Source organism: Simochromis diagramma, unplaced genomic scaffold (genome assembly GCF_900408965.1).
Source record: "Simochromis diagramma unplaced genomic scaffold, fSimDia1.1 OVJJ01000079.1, whole genome shotgun sequence".
NCBI lineage: Eukaryota > Metazoa > Chordata > Actinopteri > Cichliformes > Cichlidae > Simochromis > Simochromis diagramma.
Genome location: NW_024387075.1, coordinates 4256198 through 4276635, shown reverse-complemented (window position 1 = coordinate 4276635; position 20438 = coordinate 4256198). Strand labels below are relative to the sequence as shown.

The 20438-nt window shown below is 38.6% G+C and overlaps 1 protein-coding gene across 2 annotated transcripts in view; it reads left to right on the top strand.

The window, feature by feature from the left end:
• Positions 1-20438, top strand: part of LOC120742252 (A disintegrin and metalloproteinase with thrombospondin motifs 7) — a 78599-nt gene that overhangs the window by 28944 nt on the left and 29217 nt on the right. For both annotated transcript variants that reach the window (XM_040045442.1, XM_040045443.1), the window contains exons 9-17: positions 3134-3278; positions 7373-7465; positions 7991-8136; positions 10280-10449; positions 10548-10681; positions 13619-13739; positions 14105-14349; positions 14757-14898; positions 20238-20364. In XM_040045442.1, the coding sequence (XP_039901376.1) occupies positions 3134-3278; positions 7373-7465; positions 7991-8136; positions 10280-10449; positions 10548-10681; positions 13619-13739; positions 14105-14349; positions 14757-14898; positions 20238-20364 (1323 nt within the window). The remainder of the gene's footprint in view (positions 1-3133; positions 3279-7372; positions 7466-7990; positions 8137-10279; positions 10450-10547; positions 10682-13618; positions 13740-14104; positions 14350-14756; positions 14899-20237; positions 20365-20438) is intronic.

Sequence of the window (20438 nt, the reverse complement as noted above, 5' to 3'; positions counted from 1 at the left end):
ATTCATTTAGTGGGTGTTCAGCTACTTGACAGTATCGTCTTCTTGACTCCACTGTGGGAGTTCACGGTGATATTTACACTTGTGGGAGTTTGCGGCACAAAAGCCAGTGGTTTGTGTGTTTATATGAGTTATATGTGATTATTTGTGTGTCTGTTTCTGACAGATAGTTTAAAGTGGGGAAAAAAAGTCTAAAACCACTTAAAACCAGCACTTCCAGTTAGTTCAGTCAGTATGTGTTTTAATCAAAACAAACTCGCCTATATGTATTTTGCAATATTTTGACTATAGTGTGTTAGCATATATTTTAGCATTGTGCTCAAAGCCACAATGCATTAAATCATGGTTAACGTGAGGTTTTATTTTTCTTTCCATTTTATTCACTTAACTCTACCCATCTCACCCCATTTTTCTCTGCCACGTCTCTGCCGCTGACTGAAAGACAAAGCCTCTATTGTATATATAGCTTAATTTGTCCCAGCAGGCCTCCATAGCTCGCACTGCTTCAGAGGTCTGATCTGTAGGTGTCATTTCATGTAGAAAGTGAAAGGTCACACTGAGCTGACGACTGATATAATCACATAGATGGGCTACTAAACAGAGCCTCGCTTAAATGTCCAGACTGCTGAAAGAAGCCCTAAGATAGCTCACACATAACAGTGTATAGATGGATGGATAGATATATATATATATAGATAGATATTGATGGATAGATGGATCTGATAGAGCCAAACAAGACTTGGGTCATCACTAATACCTCTAAGATTAACACAGTGATGACTATGGCTAGAGGCATCCATTAGACTTTCATGTTGTCCATCTATGTACATTGATGAGGGGGGTGGTATTGAATATCATATCCCAAATCAGAAGACAAGATTTTTTTGCCCTTCTTTGAAATTGTAAAGGACACTGGATTGTTGACAATTACATTGTTTTCAATTATGAATTCTTAAAAGTTCTAGATGGTGAAAGAGCTGGTGTTTTATTAGCGCTAAAATAAGAGTCTCCATCAAGATAAAGTTATGATGGCCCTGTGTTAAGTAATGTGAGCTTTGTAACATGATTTTTAGCTGCATGTATCTAGTTATGCTTTTAAATAATACAGCCTGGAAACACACTTGAAAATCAAAAATAACAAAAGTGAATAACCAAAACTGTCATCCTTCACTTGTTTGTAATGCTTTAATTTAAAAAGATAATAAGCATGTGTCACTAAAACTGTGATTAAATGGTAAATGGGGCGCTGCCTCTGTAGCACTTTTCTACTCATACTGGGCAAAAAACAAGTGACCTCTGTCAAATTGCAAGCGCTGACTTGTAATGTACAAAGAGTATTTTTCCACAACTAGGTCCAGGTGTTGCCCTTTCACAGATTTACAGGACTTGAACTGCATTTTTATGGGGGGTGGTACCTGAGCAGAGCACGCAGGAACCAAGTTACTTAAAACTCATTCATGTTCTCATGTGCAGTTAAGCAGGGTTACGTCTGAAAAAGTTCAAGCCTGAAGTGCATGTGTGAAAACAGCTAAATTTATTATGAATCTGGACAGACTTTGATGTAAGCTGCAACCTGACTGGTTGGTAAAGACAGCAACTCTGGAGACATCAAAGACTGAATGAAACTACTTGTTGTAATGTGACTGAGGCCACTTTTCATCTTTCTATTGTGTATATGTTTTTTCTTTTCTTTTTTTCTGCTACTGCACATACATGAGATTGTTTGACTCTCTTGAGTGCTTTGAGTGCTCAGTTGGAGTAGAAAAGTATAAGTACCAGTCATTTACCATTTAATCTTATTAGCCAGTTCACATGCTTATTACCATTTTGATTAAAGCATTAAAGACCAATGCAGGACAACTCTTTTGGGTTCACTGAAGCAGAACTGTTATTTTTGGTTTTCGAGTATATGAACGTTGGGAAATGCAGTTTTAAATGCAGTTATTTAGCAGCTTGACCATAGATGTAGCTAAAGCTCACATTACTTAACATCATCACAACTTTATCTTTGCAGAGATCAAAGTCCTGGTAAATTTCAATCGACAGTGTGATTCATCCGTACATCAAACAACTTTTTTCCTTGGCCGACACTCTTAAACTAGGATGTTGATGGATTTGTCTGCTATTGTCATGATATAGAGGGATTTTTAGCTGAAAAACACGTGGTCCAACAAGCTTGACAGGAGCCCTATCAATTAGCTATTTAGCGCCATCGCCAGGCTAACATAGGCCAAGTGTTGCCAAGTGTTCAAGCTCTATATATTTTAGTGATTGGTTAGGATAATTAGAGTTTCCTAAAATGATGCAAGATTTGTTGGCTGCACATATATGATGTGAATCTCTCATTCTGCTCGTTGGAAACCAGTGTGAGATGATTGAGTAGATCTGCTAGTAACTAGTAGAAAACTAGTAAGTGTAAAACTTACTAGTAAGTCAAGAGGAAGATGACCTTACTCTGAGCATCCTTCTTTGCATTACCTTCATGGGGCTCGAAATTCTTGTGTTACTAAAAACAAAATACAGGACGAAGTAAACCAAATCATTTATCTTTCTCCTCATCTTCCACTTGACACTGTGATGCCTGTAAATAATTTTTCTGTTGGAGTCTATAATTATACTTGACTGCCGTAATCACATAATTAAACACTCGCACGTTGATTGTCAAGCTGTGGATGGAGTGGGAAAGAGAAATGCTCTTTTGAATGAAATGTCATGCAGAGAATATATGCCTGCAGTTGATTATTATATTCAGATGGGCTTTGTAGCTGTGTATCAACTGTGGTTTTCTGAAACTTTTCCGCCTTTTAATTACAGTGCCCTCATCTAAGTTGTCGTTTGTAGGTATTTGTATAGCCACTGAGTTGTGCAAGGGCTAGTGTTACTCCCACATTAAGTTTTTAAAGCTATAACCTGTCAAAATTTGTACGTTCGGCATGTTGTTTCCTAAAAACAATCAATAAATGAAACCCTCAGGGTTTAGTAATAACCAATGTAGCCTCTGTTATTGCACATTTGCTTCAGTCACCTATATAAAGAAATCAGAAAAGTTGTACTATACTCCACAGCCGCTGACATTTTTATAAACTGCGATCATTTCGTTCTTTTCTCTAACTTCTACCTTCCTCCTCCCTCACAGCCGTGGCTGGGGCTGGTGCCTCGATGATGCCCCGGTGAAGGATAGGTTGTCTCTATCTACGGTGCTTCCTGGCGTTCTGTACAGTGCTGTCCATCAGTGTCGGCTCCAGTATGGATCAGGATCCCTGCTCTGTGATGACATGGATGTAAGATTCTCTAAAATTACACAATTAAATGATAGTCTTTGTCCCGTAATCCTTAAAAATGTTCTTATGATGTTTTTGATCAACCCCAAAACCTTAACGACTGTTCCCTGATTCAGTAAGAGCTTTTAGATCTTCTGTTCTTTCTTGACATGAGTTTCCTTTCTATGCACTATACATCCATCTTTTTCCTTGGTTTTACTGTCTTATTTCTGACAAATTTTAAGGACATTAAACCACAATAGTGTGATTTAAAATATTACCCCACATAAACTGACTTTGGCAATATCTTTGGCCATTCCTCAGAACTGTCTGTCGGCTTGAATTAAACTAAGAGAACATATAAGGAAAACATTCTCCGCTCTGCACCAATTTCTGCGTTTCTTTAACCTCATTCCTCTGAGTGCAATGAAGTAACAAAATGTTAATTCCAGCCTCACAACAACCACATAAATGTGTTGATTACAGTTATAACCTTTTAATAACACACAAGGCGAAAAAAATAGCCTAAAGAACTAATCTAAGCGGACTAAACAACCATTTTAAAATAACTGTGGTATCAGTCAGTTTAATATTTATTGAGTTCTTCCATGTGGCTGCTTTAATTTTGTGTCCACGACATTTACGTTGTGTACACATACATACACTACCGGTCAAAAGTTTTAGAACACCTCAATTTTTCCAGTTATTTATTGCAAATCAAGTCGTTCAAGTCCAATGAATAGCTTCAAAGCTCCAAAACTTAAAAGTAATTTACATTTCTGAATCATACAAAAAGGCTTTTTTCAGGGAACGCAAAATATGTTAACAATTTAAATCTGTTCTGCAGCAATGGAGGCTGATCAAGCCTTGAAAACTGGCGCTACTAATTCCTATAGGCACTCCAACTTTTCTGGATTACTTACAAACCCCTCTGTCTGCATAAAGGCAGTGTGGCAGCACACCGTGGTACCATACCCTCGTGAGCATCAGTTGAACAGTATTGTACTGCAGGAAAGTAGTGTGTTGCTACAAAAAGAAGAGAAGACTGAATCTAACATAGTGTGTCGCTGATAGTGGATAGACAAGGTGAGTCCTTCTTCTGTTTGTACCTGACCTGACCTTTTGTTTTGGTTTCCTTGCTTCTTAAGTTATTTAACACTGACCAGTGAATCATTCAAGTATAAAAAGGCTGAACCAGTGTTGTCTGTGCATAACAGACAACCTAACAGAGAACTTGGTATATCACTGCATGATGTCCAGTGGGTCTTTAAAAGGATTTGAGGAAACTGGACTATTGGAGGAGAAAAAATAAAATGGAAGGCCTAAAAAATATCTACAGTAGATGAACAATGTAGTCTTGTTCTTGAGACATGGGAACAAATTCACAAAAGACCTGACACAGGACCTCAATTCAATTCAATTCAATTTTATTTATATAGTCTATTTATATAGACCTGAGAAATGCATCTGGCTCTTGAATTTATCCATCTACTGTTCACTGAAGCCCCACCAGAAATGGTCTCAGTGGAAGGGAGGCTGTCAAGAAGCCATTCATAAGGAGGGGAAACTGGGAGACGAGGCTGAGGTGTGCTAATTATAAAGGACCTGGACTGAAAATCAATGGCTTGAGCTTTTTGTACTTTGCTTCTGTTTTTTTTAACCTTTAATTTAGAACCACAGCAAGTGCTATATTTTTCTATTTCATTAACACTGGTAAAGCCAATTTATCTAACTTTGGTAAGGAAAATAATACATTTATGCTTTTATTTAGTCAGGGAACACATGAAGACACAATAGTGGAAAGACATGCAGCAAATGATCCAGCCAGCAGGGAAGTCTTGCTCCTTTGGGCATTTGTGTGTCCGGCACTCACTTGGCATTGTTTCCCTCCCACCTTTTTTGACAAAGAGGAAGAAAAAGACAGCTCTTCATGGGGAGATTGTTTTGTGCAAAATAAATGTGATGTATTATTTGAGTCCCCTCTTTTTTCAAAGTACTTCAAAGTTTAGCAGGGCTGCTGTTCTTTATGTCTGGGAGCACATATAAATAAATCATATACAGCCTCAAGCAACAGGTTCTTGAAAAGACTGGACAGATGAGGACCACACACATGCATTTTCTTTATACGAACAATGCAAGAGCAGTAAAGTGTGTGGATTTTACAAGCGCCATCCTGACTGGAAAAACGACTGTGGGAGGCCTAGAGATTTACAACACCTACAGCCTACTGTTATGAAAATTCAACAAATCCCTTTTCTTTTTTTACAGCTTGTTTACACAGCTCTTGGAGTGCCCTGAGTTTTCTTGTAATCACATGCATTAATGTTAACACTGACAGACTTTTCATGGAATGACTGCTGTTTATAAAATGGTATATTTAGAGGAATCTGGGGCCACCTAACGCGTGAAATGGTCTGTGTTTAATTATTAAATTCACACTTGTTTATTATACGATATCAACACACACAAAAATGCAGAATATTTGTCACTTGTACTTGATTTTGAGTTAAATGTTTCCTTAAAAAATGTTTTAGTTGTGCGGTGCAAATCAAACCTGTTCTGGCATCACACATTTGAGGTTTTGGGTTTTTAGACCTTTCAAAGTAGTTCGGGTCATTCTCAAGGAAGTCTCAATTGCTTTGAGATAAAGACATATACATACATATACATTACATATATTGCTCGATTCAGACAGATTGAATAATTTGAGAGGTTGCTGGGGGGGGGGTTTGTATTGACTCTCTGCGCTTTTTGTATGACATTGCATGCTGAAAGCTAAACGTGGCGAAGTCCAGGATTCTAATCCAGGTTGTATTTTTGAAAGCGCAAGTCTTTCAAATTTCATCCATTAAGGGATTATCAGTCGCTGTCACTTTTCCATTTCTCTTAGAAGTTTATCTGTGTGTTGAGAATTAATTATGCATGCCTTTGTTAGTCTTTCCTTGGTTTTAACTGTGACTTAACCAGGTAAGAACCTGAGTGTTTCAGAAGCTGAAATCTCAGAAATGTCTACATCATAATCGTGTTGTCCACATATTCATCACAAATGTCAAGAGATGCAAAGGGGAAAGGGTCAAGACAGTTGGACCAATCAGTCGGAGACCTCCTAGATATGTTTGACCTTTTGGTGTGTTATCAGCTATAAATTTCCACCTCTGTAGGTCTTTGGATTGATTATTTGTGCAAATGCAGGTCAGAGTTCCTTTCACACTGTCAATCAGAGCATACAGCATGACCAGCATTACAGAAGAGTTAAAAATTCTGGGGAATACACTCACTCGTCAGAGGCTGGCTGTGAAGCTGAACATGTTTGTACAGGAAATATGATGCTGTCGCTATAGGGGATGTTCAGCTTAGCTGAAATCAGGGTTGATCAGCCAGATATTTCTAAGGCTCATTGATTTTTATATCTGATCAACATTGGAGTTCTGAGGATTGCTTGGCCGAGCCACCTGATTAAGAGTTCTTAGTTTTTGGACCAGGCAAACAAAATATTTTAATAAGTCAATTATAGTTTTGTTTTTTGGGTTTTTTTTAGACAAAGTCAGGACATGGACATCAGGTTAACTCTCAGTAATGGTATTGTAAATTCATTCAGAAGTATATGATACATAATGGATGACAGAGTGAAAGAATAGAAATCCGTTCATATAAGGCACTGTGGTGCATTTCTAGAAGAAGTCGATATCAGGCATCCCTGCTGGATAGCTGCAGCTGGTAATCCTTATCTGATCTGCCGTGTCTGAAGAGAGGACACATCTTATCACTCAGAGCAAGAGCAAACATTAAGCTTTATGAGTGGCTGTAGGCGTCATCTATCGTTATTAATAATATTATTTTGAACTACAGTTAAAAATATGGATATTTGGCATATAAGATAAGATGCTAGCAACTCCAGTTACTCATAGAAGAGCATCAAACACGTATTATCTGCAAGGCAATATGAAAATTAATCAACATTCTTACATGCAACATTTTCAGTAAAATGCAATAGTTATGCCTGTTCACTATTTTTATACAGTATTTACTTGTGTGATGTACTCTAAAAATATATGAAAAGCAAGCAAAAAAAAGGGCTGTGGGTGTGAGATATTAATCTTTATTTGCTCTTCCAGAATGTATGCAGCACTCTGTGGTGCACTGTGGGAACAACCTGCCACTCAAAGCTGGATGGGGCTGTGGATGGAACAAGTTGTGGGGAGGACAAAGTGAGTTTTTCCTCTCATGACCGAGACAGGAAGATGATCGTGATGAGATTGCTTATATTGGTGTTGACAACTATCAGTTTTTTATATCTAGGAAGAAGAGTTTTGTATCTGGGTAGTCTTTTCTGTTTGCAGTATTGATTTGTATCTTTGTTTGACTGAGAATATTGGAGTCAACATATGGAAACAGGACAGTCTGATTGGTGAAGCATCCTTAGAAAGTCAACGCCCTTTCCTGCAAATAGTTGTTTAAATTTCTATTCCTCAAAGAAAGGAGTGTAAAAGCTATACGCGTGAATTTTTTTTACATCTTGTGTCATATTCAATGTAGTAAATAACACTAAATCAATGGAGCAAGAGTACTCCCACTTTTCCATCATCCGCATTACTTAGAAGACAAAATACACAAGAGAAAACTGAAAATGTTGAGTTCAAGCTGTCTTATGATCTTACCAGAACAAAACAATGGAACTCTTTCTTTTGTGCTCATGTATTTAATGATGAAACTTTTGTGTCCTTTGTCATTAGTGGTGCTTTGGTGGGCAGTGCGTTGCAGTTGGATATTACCCTGAGATTATAAATGGCGGCTGGGCGTCCTGGAGCCCGTGGTCAGCCTGTTCGAGGACCTGTGGTGTTGGTGTCCAGAGCGCTGAAAGAGAGTGTGATAACCCAGTGTAAGACTCCTAGATATTTATTCAGTGCATGCAGTCCTGATATTTTCCTTTTTTGTAGAAGAAAAGAACACAAACACTGATCCTTTGATTAAATTTAAAGTAAGCTGTAGGTGTTTATATGCCGCACGGCTATAACACAGCTCTTGCCTGCACGTCTTCCTCCTATTCTTTCTTCGATTTTTCCTGCCAACAAAAGCAAAAATGCCCAAAAAAATACTATTTAAAAAAAATTACATGTTTTTATTAGTAGAGTCCTGTAAAACAGAGTGCTGCTTGTTTTTGCCAAGAAGACACACTTTCAGACAGTAATGAGTAAAATGAAGAGGCGAACCGATTCTGAGCAAAAACTAAAATAATAACAAAAAAACACCACAGTGTAATTTGATTGATGTGTAAATAATGAAAGTAGCAGCAATAATTCATACATTTTCATTCTCCTGTAGCCTTCTGTGGATTAATTTGGAACAAAAGAGTCCAAACAATACATCATACTGGATATATATGCATACCTTTATTATTAGGGTAGTAGTTACTTTAGATTAATTGAGGTCATGCATTATATCTGGTTATGCTACACAGTAATAAAACAATAATCCTTATTCCAAATGCTGACTTTGAACAAAAAAAATAAACAAGAAAAATTTACTTTAATTAGTTGTATTAACATTAAAAGGATATTTTCATGTTAATGGCATTAAACGTTAGGACTCAGTGTGTGGACACCTGCTGTGTAACTCTGTAGCGGTTGTTTGTACATTGCGTACATTTACAACAATGATCCTCATCAGTCAGATCTCTGTGTCAGTAATACTTAACAGCTGTAACTAATTACTGAAGTTATACTGTTGCCATATGGCTAAGTGCACACATAGATCCTGTAGGTAACCTTGCGTAGCTGCAGTAAACCTGGATGGCATTCTGGTGAGGATGAGCTCGTACAGGCAGATCTATGTGTGACTCTGCAGAGTAAACACAACTTCTGAACTCTGTGAAGTGATTTAAGGATCCGGTTCGATACCGAAATGTAGAAAAGTCTTGATGTTAAAGCTTTGAGCTCTTATTTGACCTGAGATGGGTTTGGGCAGTGAGACAGAGTGAAACTGAAGGTGAAGGCATGTGACTTTTCAACCCTACACATAAGACGAGCAAAGACTAGTTCTGTATAAGTAGGAAAAATACATGGTGGAGCGATTTTGTTTTTTTCTTTGTAAAAGTAAAAAATATTTTTGAACTCAAATAAAATATAATTATCAAAATTCATATGCAGGCAACTGTTTTATATTGTATTCTTATAATATGTGTATTTATTGTAAAGTTACGTTGAAACCAAGCACACCATTGTTTTTCTTGTGACATTACCAATAAGTTTGATGTGTCACATGGCCCTCTTCCTATTGGAAAAACAAAAGTTGTATCCAAGATGGCCGACTTCTAAATGGCCACCATGGTCACCACCCATCTTGAGGAGTTTGCCCCCTCACATATACTAATGTGCCACAAACAGGACTTTAATATCACCAACCATTCCCATGTTATTACGGTGTATCCATGATGGTGATCTGGGTTAAGCTGCGTAATTTCTTTTAAATATATAATTGAATATGTAATTGTGGAATTGAAAATCCAATAACTGGAATATGTCAACAGGATGTCAGCAAATGTTGTAATGTCAGCAAAGGATGATGTCATGTAATATTCCGATAGACGATAAACGTAATTAACTGCAGAACCCGAGTTCTTACAGTAGTTTCATAGCAAAGATTTAAACATGCAATGTTTTTGCTATTCACCAAAACTGAGAAACATATTTGAAGCTCTGCTAAAGCCTGGCAGTGAAAATGCAAATAAGTGCAGCTTGAAAAAGTATATTCTGTACATTTGACTGCTTGTTTCATAAAATTGGACAGGCGAACGATCTTAGGGTGATTAGATAAAAGTATAAACTTCCTTTTTATGCCGCGAACCCATAATTGTTATTCACATGTTTATGTGGCCTATTCTAATACATCTGTATAGGCCTTTGTAATGTCTAAATTTACCCGCTGCTTGTCTACTGGTTCTGTGCTTCAGAGACAAATGCTTCCTATGCTTGTTCAAAAAAAAGTACAAAAGCATTCAAATAACATTGTTCCCTGTTCTGTAGTCCTAGGTACAGAGGGAAGTATTGTCTGGGAGAGCGACAGAGGTACAAGATCTGTAACACCACACCTTGTCTTCATCGCCTGCCCACGTTCAGGGACATCCAGTGTAGTCACTTCAACAGTCAGCCATACAAGGGCAAGTTCTACAAGTGGGAGGCAGTCATCAACACGGGTGAGCGGATTAAATTTGAGTCAGCCGCTGTTGCTTCTGTTTTTTAAATTTCCATTTTCACGCCAACACTTTGTTACCGCTTCTCTCTCTGAAAACAGTGAACCCCTGTGAGCTGCACTGCCGTCCACTGAATGAAAACTTTTCTGAGAAGATGCGCGATGCTGTCATTGATGGGACGCCTTGTTATGAAGGCAACAAAAAGCGAGATATATGCATCAACAGCATTTGTAAGGTATTAAAGCAATACAAGGCATTCTATATACAGTGGGGCAAAAAAGTATTTAGTCAGCCACCGATTGTGCAAGTTCCCCCACCTAAAATGATGACAGAGGTCAGTAATTTGCACCAGAGGTACACTTCAACTGTGAGAGACAGAATGTGACAAAAAAAATCCATGAATCCACATGGTAGGATTTGTAAAGAATTTATTTGTAAATTAGGGTGGAAAATAAGTATTTGGTCAATAACAAAAATACAACTCAATACTTTGTAACATAACCTTTGTTGGCAATAACAGAGGTCAAACGTTTACTATAGGTCTTTACCAGGTTTGCACACACAGTAGCTGGTATTTTGGCCCATTCCTCCATGCAGATCTTCTCGAGAGCAGTGATGTTTTGGGGCTGTCGCCGAGCAACACGGACTTTCAACTCCCGCCACAGATTTTCTATGGGGTTGAGGTCTGGAGACTGGCTAGGCCACTCCAGGACTTTCAAATGCTTCTTACGGAGCCACTCCTTTGTTGCCCGGGCGGTGTGTTTTGGATCATTGTCATGTTGGAAGACCCAGCCTCGTTTCATCTTCAAAGTTCTCACTGATGGAAGGAGGTTTTGGCTCAAAATCTCACGATACATGGCCCCATTCATTCTGTCCTTAACACGGATCAGTCGTCCTGTCCCCTTGGCAGAAAAACAGCCCCATAGCATGATGTTTCCACCCCCATGCTTCACAGTAGGTATGGTGTTCTTGGGATGCAACTCAGTATTCTTCTTCCTCCAAACACGACGAGTTGAGTTTATACCAAAAAGTTCTACTTTGGTTTCATCTGACCACATGACATTCTCCCAATCCTCTGCTGTATCATCCATGTGCTCTCTGGCAAACTTCAGACGGGCCTGGACATGCACTGGCTTCAGCAGCGGAACACGTCTGGCACTGCGGGATTTGATTCCCTGCCGTTGTAGTGTGTTACTGATGGTGACCTTTGTTACTTTGGTCCCAGCTCTCTGCACGTCATTCACCAGGTCCCCCCGTGTGGTTCTGGGATCTTTGCTCACCGTTCTCATGATCATTTTGACCCCACGGGATGAGATCTTGCGTGGAGCCCCAGATCGAGGGAGATTATCAGTGGTCTTGTATGTCTTCCATTTTCTGATGATTGCTCCCACAGTTGATTTTTTCACACCAAGCTGCTTGCCTATTGTAGATTCACTCTTCCCAGTCTGGTGCAGGTCTACAATACTTTTCCTGGTGTCCTTCGAAAGCTCTTTGGTCTTGGCCATGGCGGAGTTTGGAGTCTGACTGTTTGAGGCTGTGGACAGGTGTCTTTTATACAGATGATGAGTTCAAACAGGTGCCATTCATACAGGTAATGAGTGGGGGACAGAAAAGCTTCTTACAGAAGACGTTACAGGTCTGTGAGAGCCAGAGATTTTCCTTGTTTGAGGTGACCAAATACTTGTTTTCCACCCTAATTTACGAATAAATTCTTTACAAATCCTACCATGTGAATTCATGGGGTTTTTTGTCACATTCTGTCTCTCACAGTTGAAGTGTACCTCTGGTGCAAATTACCGACCTCTGTCATCATTTTAAGTGGGGGAACTTGCACAATCGGTGGCTGACTAAATACTTTTTTGCCCCACTGTATACTGTCCTCAGGTTTGAAGGTGTTTCTTCTTTTGACTGAAAAAACTTTGTATTGATTGATGGGGATCTTTTTTCTTCTGTTGCGTTTGTGCTTTGTCGCTCATGCAGTAAACTGAGTTGGTGCTCGTCTTGTTTTCTCTGCTGGCGAATTTTGTACATTTGACATTCTGGGTCACAATAAGCATGCTGATTAAAAAAAATAGAAAAAAAAAGAAGGAAAGACGGGTAAACAAATCTGGAGGCTGTTATCTTAAGATAGCAGCCTGTTCTTGCCTATCGCCCTGGGCTAAAATGCCAGTCATTGAAACAGACACTATTTGGGTACCGAGTGGACAGCAGTCTCTGACTTCATGACATTTTGTGACATTTTTGTCACACACCCACACTCTCTTTGTCGAAGATGACCCATTTGTGGTTTTTGATTCAAAAAAATTAATTCTCCGTAACATAAAAAGCAAGTATTATTATTCACATGTATAATCTAGGAACACCACGGGAAGCATGTTCCCATCCTAAGTTTGGTCAAATAAATAAATTAAAAAATAAGTACATACCTTTTTTCAAGTATTGTATATAAATGCAACTTTGAGGTACTCAGTTTTCTGTTGCTTTCGACTCTTTCAGTAGTATTATTGTGCTATGAATATCTATTTATTTGCTATTTTGCCTAGCTTTAACTTTAGAATAGAATAAAATAGAATTGAATAGCCTTCTGCCATTGCACGTGCATAATTAAGAAATATATTGAAATGCACAGTTAAAATTAGTTTATTGATTTGGCAGCTAAATCCATAAGTTAGGTAGCAAGATAGTGATGTAATTAAACATTAATGGATATATTATTTAATATATTATATAGATGCAATTCTGCATAATGCATGCTTAAAAATAGCCATGTTTTCTTGCTATTGTGTTTGCTCTTTTACCAAAGTCAAACTTTGTTTACATGGACTTAAGAAAGAGAACCACCTGATGCAGCTCAACTGCTGCCTTTTGTTTATCTGGATTACATGTTGCGCCTTCATTTGCACCATGCCAGAGTACAGTATCCAGCAAACCCAACCTAAAAAGTAAATAAATAAATACTACACTATAATATTAAGGATTACTTTGAGCTTCATTTGCATCATCTGCCCACTCCAAACAAGTCAAAGGTACATGAGACAGCCTCTGCTGTTTTTCTGGCTGTTAGAAAGCGATGTAACAGGAACTACCACAGTTCAAAGGGTCACCAAGTCACATTTGCTACATAATGTCCGTTATCGTGATACTGATCATTTTTGTGGCATGTTTCTAACAGAATATAGGCTGTGATTACGTGATAGATTCCACTGCTGTAGAGGATCGCTGTGGAGTGTGCAATGGTAACGGCTCCACCTGTACAACTGTGAGGAAAACATTTGAAGAGAGTGAAGGGCTGGGTATGTTGTTTTCTTTTCTGTTTTTTTACATTAACCCTACTCACAAAAGTTATTTTGACATATCACAAAGATGTGTACAAAGAACAGATGTAAGAAATCAAAAGGGATGATGGGTAAACTGAGTCGAGCTGTTTCTGTTTCAGAGTTCAGGATTTATTTGTTGTTGTCTTAACATATTATTCCACAAAGTCTTTGCTGTGGGAGAAAAAACAGATTATAACCTCCCAAAATAGTATGTTTTTTACAGTTGTAACATTTTTGAATGTCTTTTTTGTGGATACATCATTTAAAACACCGCGTATCAGAATACTTGTATTTCTATTTCACAAAGATTGTTCTTTCACTAAAATTTCACGTCTTTTTAGGCTATGTAGACATTGGACTGATCCCAGAGGGAGCCTGGGACATTCACATTGAGGAGTTGGGTGCAGCTGGAAATTTCTTGGCACTCCGAAGTGACAATCCCAGCAAGTATTTCCTGAATGGTGGCTGGACGATCCAGTGGAATGGAGAATACAAGGCTGCTGGAACAGTATTCACCTATGAGAGGACCGGACAGCTTGAAAACCTGACATCTCCAGGGCCCACTACAGAGCTTCTGTGGATTCAGGTATGAGTGAACCCACGGTTTTAAATGCATTATCCCTTTCTAAGTCATAGAGAAAGACTCTGTTTATTCCCATATGAAAAGGCTGGGAAACAAAGTCCTTTGCATTTTGATTACTTTCATGAAGACAAAAAAATTGTTTCAGCTGCATCGGTGGTTTTTAAGAGTAACTATCATATTTAAAACTTTTAAACTCAAGTCTTTAAACTGCATACAGTTCAGCTCCAAATAAGCAAATGTAGTAACTATAATAATTTTTGTTGACACTGGAAATAGTCTATAGCTGTGCAAATAAGAGATGGTGAGGGAAGTAAAATTTCACCACTCAGCATAACTATTTTCAATTCTACCTTGCACCTCACTTTCTGTTGCCATGAAACGTTTCTTATTTCTCCTCTCGTGTGTTACAGCTTCTCTTTCAGGAGGCCAATCCAGGAGTGAGGTACGAGTACACCATCAGTCAAAATGTCTCCGAAAAGAACAACACCCCGCTGTCAGTTTTCTACTGGAAATACGGTTCGTGGAATGAATGCAGCGTTACTTGCGGAACAGGTAAGAGAAACAGCTTTGCTATACATAAGTGGGCAAACGTACGGGGAGTGAGAGAGATTATGGCGGAAAATGTGCCACATGCCACTATTTTTGCATGTGGAGGAATAGAGACCGTTTTGATGATGATGGTGGAGCGTACTGTTCAAAATCTCCCATAGGCATTTAATGATGTGAAGACCAGTGAAATCGATGATTTATATTCATCTTCAGAGTCATTAAACCCATGAGTGAGCTCTCGTGGAGACATTGTTATCCTGGACGAGGCTGTTCCCATCAACACAAAAAGTGTTTCTTCACAGGATAAAAGTGGTTGTTCAGAACAGTTTTGTATTCATTTACAGATATTCTGCTCTAGCCAGCGAAGCAGAGCTACATCAGCTCACTATAGGGGTCAAACATGAGGTGACTTTAATTTGTCACAAGACAGTCAATAGTTTCTGAGAAACAACAAAAGAATGAAGAATGATGAAGGAGCATTTATGCTGTTGCTTCACACATTTCAAATACAAAAATCTTGTTAAGATTAAAGAGGCCAGTATGATCACTTGTTTGCTATTTGTTGCCCTCGCTGTGCCATCCTGTTATCTCTTTTGCTTCTTATCACTTTCCACTCTCCCGTGTGGCCCTGATGGATGGACCCCCTCACAGAGCCTTGCCCTGCAGTTGATTTCGCCTTCTTAATTTCTTCTCGCATCTGCTCATCTTCCTTTTGTACTGTAATGGCCTCATTTTTCAGTTCAGAGTTTCACAAGGTTGTCAAATTGTCGCGGAATGAATCAAACTCATTTTGCAGGTTACAAAGATGAGACATACAGAAGATTATGGTGGAGGTGGAGACCTTTTTTTGTCAGCTTTGTGTAACCCCACTCAGGATTTATGCATTTCCCAATGTGTGGGGAGTTTCATAAAGAAGAAAGAAATGCCTTTCTGACAAGTCCTTTCATCCCTTTTACATATACTCGCGGACACCTTGACCGCGTGGTTCTTTTAGATTTGACATTGATTTTCTCAACTTTTAAAGCTTGTCGTAGCACTGAAGCTGTACTTTTATGTATCCAAGAAAACACTGAGGGAGTCGGTGGGGCTTTAGGAGTTTTAGTGCCCAGTTGGATGCTGTATAGCAGCGGTCCCCAAACTTTTTTGCGCGACGAACCGTTCTAATGTCAGACAATATTTTCACGGACCGGCCTTTAAGGTGATGCGGATAAATACAACAAAATAAAATGATACGACAGAGACAAAAACTGTGGTATGCTGCAAATATAATAATAAACAGGAATTCGCTGTGTAATTGTGTAACTTTATTAGCAGCGTCCTCCTGAAATGCGCCAACAACATTGAGAGTAACGTCCTCCTCTCTGCCCCTTAATACTTTCTGGTCGCTGTGGTAACACGTAAATATTTCTTTCAAAATAAGACACAAAACTACAACACGGGAAAAGACCCAGGGAATCCGAGCTAACGATAAAAACCATGAAAACCATAAATTTCACATCTGAACCTCAACACTCGTGGCCCGGTACCGAACGACTCACGGACCGGTACCGGTCTGTGGCCCGGGGGTTGGGGACCGCTGCTGTATACCATAACATTTAAACCCCAAATGTCACTTGTCAGTTGTATGTCACCATGGTGGCATGGTTGTTGGCAATATTACCTCACAGCAGTCAGGTCCTGTGTTTGAATGCGCCATTTGGCTGAGACCTTTCTGTGTGGACTCTTCGTGTCTGTGTGGGTTCTCTCTGCGTAATCGGGTTTCCTCCCACAGTCCACAGACATCCAGCTAGTTGGGTTTAGGTTTATTGCTGATTCCATACTGCCCGTCAGTGGGAATGTGGGCATGAAAGGTGTTCTGTCGTTACTTTTTTTTGTGTAATTTTGTTGTTGTTGTTTTAAAGTCACTACATAGTTAGCACCAGTCTGCCTCTGGTTTTGGATGATCTGGTAACAAGATTGAAGTTCAGATTGGTTAGTGTTAGATTGTAACATAAAGATTAAAGCTGGGAGATTTTTTCGATACCAGGTGTAGAATTTCTGTGTTTACTTTTTTGTGTGTTTTCAGGATTGCATCTTTGGTATTTTCATGTGGTCTACTTCATTCCTTATTTATGTAACTCTTTATTTGTCATATAGCTCTTTAAATGTTGTTTTAAATATGGATAAAAATGACTCTATCCCTTTTGACTTCTGTTTCTAGAAAGCACCAGTGTATGTCTTCTTTTTCAATAAGATAAAAGGAAATGAAAATACGTAATTGAATGGTGTTCAAAGTTCAAATCCATTTTAAACTGCCAAATGGGTATAACAACAAGCTTCTGCAACCCCTAAAGCTTGTCCAATTTTGCCAAGTAGTCTCAGTGTTTAGATATTTCTTTCCTCTTCTTTTTTCAGGCTTTTATTTTATTAGACACCATTTATCTGTATAACCTGGAAATCTGTATTAACCTCCCAAATAGGGGTGTTGTTTTGAGCTTGAAGATCAGTCAGAGCCTTTTCAATGATAGTGAAACTAAATCAGTGAAACTGTTGTCCTGTTCTCGGAGACAAATGAAAAATAAGATTTGACTTTGCTTTCAAATGCATTTTCAAGAGTGATGGCCTTGGATGAATTTAATCATGCCAATGCTTGTAACAATAACAAGCTTCACCGAGTGTCTTTCATTACTGCCTTTGTTGATCCTTTCATAAATATCACTTTACAACCACCAGCGAGGAAATTCCTATTGAGCCTCGCTTCAAGTAAAAACTGCACACAAACCACATTGTGTTCCTTTACTAAAGCATTGATAATGCTTTATTGTTTAGTCTTTTTGTTTTGTTTTTTCAAAGAGGACAATTTTTTATAGCGTGGTGACTCAGTGATAAATATCGCCGCTATGCGGGAAAAAAGTCTGAGCCTCACGATATAACAGCGCTCTTCTTAATGTGGCGCTTCCATGTTTTCCTTGTGTTTGTTGACCATTTCTTCCCAGAGTTCAGATCGCTCCTGGCTTTAAAACATGATTCTTTTTCCATCAGAGATATTTGGATGCCACTCAGTTTCTTCATCCTGATGACCAAAGCTGAAACATCTGCATATGTTGATGGAAATCATTTTACTGAGTGGGCTGTCTAGACTTGGTGGGATTCAGAGATTTGGAAGTGAAAGGCTTAATTCTGAAAATGCCATAAGGGCAGCAGCAGCAGAAGTACAGAAGAGCTAATACAGTAACCTCATCTGCTTTAGTATTCGTTAGTTAGTACACGATAACAAGACAGTACAATGGTATATCTAGCTGGAGATTCTTTATCTTCCCTGGGTATCCCTGTTTTACCCACATTCATAAGCTTTCTCGGTGTACCAAAAATTCATGATAAGACAACATTATTTGTCCAAGTAGTGTTTAAATTTAGCCACAAACATCATGTCATCAATATGGGGTGTTTCTCTGTATTTTCCCCCCCATATAATTTCTTTTCTTCTTTCTATCTCTGTGCAGCTTCCAATCTCACATAGCTGTCATGACCCTTAAGATGTATCTTTGAAGGTGTAAATTAGCTATCAAATGTGCATTGTGGCCCTCAGCAGGATCAGAGCAGAGGGCGCTGTGAACCGAGGGTTGTCTTCTGCTTCGACAGGATGAAAGTCCCCTCAGGAGAGTGAGAGGAATGATGGAGAGCCTTATCACATGAGATAAACCTGTTGTCAGCCTATTAGGTACAGTTAGTGCAGTGCTTTTTGAAACCATAAAGACTCACCATCCGTATATGCACACCACGATTCTGTTGATATCTTTTCTTGTGGTGTAACCATTTAGCGTCAGGTGGCTAAAATTAACAACCAACAAATTTGTAAAATATTGGATGACAAGAGCTACGTGACACAGGCTTCGAGAAGCTTTGAGAATTTGGTCGATTTTTCGTTATATTTTTTACATGTAAAAGCAAAGGTATCACTGGAACTGGAGCAGTTTACATAGATGGTACTCAGCATACTGTTAAAATTCAATAGGACTGTTCAAACGTTTAATATTTAATCAGAATCCTTTCCCGTTTAAACATGCACATATTTCAAACACTCTGCCTACAGAGATTTTTAAAAAATGGCTTTAAGATTTTCTATATATCACTTAAATAAAGGAAACCTATCATCATTAAAATGTTTTTTAAATTTTTTTTTCACAGTTCTTTCTTCCTTTCTTCTTAACTCATCTTGAGTCACTATTTTTTATTTACCTTGTTGCCATTAAATTACTTTTACTAGTGTGTTTGTTTATAAATCTGTTATTGGTTGTCCATATGTTTGAAATAGAACGATAGCTCTTAACTGCCTAACCACAGGCATATGGATTTAGATCAAATATTTATATATTAGTCACAAAAATGCAGATTCTTGGTTTATCTGCAAAATGGTTTATTGACTGTGATGCTTCTCATGAACACCTCGAGCCAGCGTGTCCCCAGGTATTTTCAATAGGAGGAACAACGGGACTGAATGCTGACCAAGGAAGGTTTTGGATATGAGTCATCCTGAAAGGCTGGCGCTACTCTGACAGGAGGCATTGTCCTGCTGAAATAGCCACAGGACAGTGTGCAGCCACAAGAGTGGCACAGCTACAGCTTGGAGAACCTCATCTTGGTACCTCTGTCCAGTCAGGCTTGCCAGCAGTGCTGGCTTTCAGCCACCAGTCTGGCCTCAGTCGCCTTCAGTCAGTTGCAACATGGTGGCTTAACATGACAGTGTTGTAAATACTGGTTTTTTTGTGGGTTTTAAGACTAATTGTGTGATACTGTAGTAAATTCGTGTTTGGTAAACATATTACCAACCCCTCCATGAACTAAAATCAACTGGAATAGGCTTTGACTATGTTAGGGTTTAAAGTGATGTTCTGAAAAATGGATTTAAAGCAAAGATTCAAAATGTGTTTCATACGTTTTTTTTCTTCTTCGTCTTCGTTTTTTGGCTCATTTACATTGCTCGCAGCATTTATCTCAGCATACACCATTTCACAATGAAGTGAATGAATCAAAACACAAATGTGCCAGTGTAGCAGTCTTTTTTCTTAAGGTTAAATGGTTCAAAATTACTTTTGTTGTGAAAGCTATGGAACGGGTTTGCAAATAAAATGTACATTAAAATGGGCAGCTCTGTTTTTCCACTTCCACCCATATTTTTAATTATGTTGTAAATGTAATCCTTTAGTTTAGTCTGTTAACATCTTTTTACAGCCCTTGGTATCGGATTCAGTTTTTAAAATGTGTAACGGATAAATATGTTGACACTTTTTGTTTTGTTTCTTATAATCATTTATAAGTTGTGTACTAGATGTCACAGAAAGTTTCTCTCTTCTGTATTTCAGGTGTTCAGAGGCAGATTATCCACTGTGTGGAAAAGACAACTGGGATAGTTGAGGAGCACTTCTGTGACCACTTAACCCGACTTGACCACAACCAAACCAGCTGTAATAAGGATCCTTGTCCAGCCATGTGAGTTGGGTTTTTTTGTCTCCCAGGTTTACAAAAGGACACATGCAGTGTTGGTACTTTAACCCTCGCACACA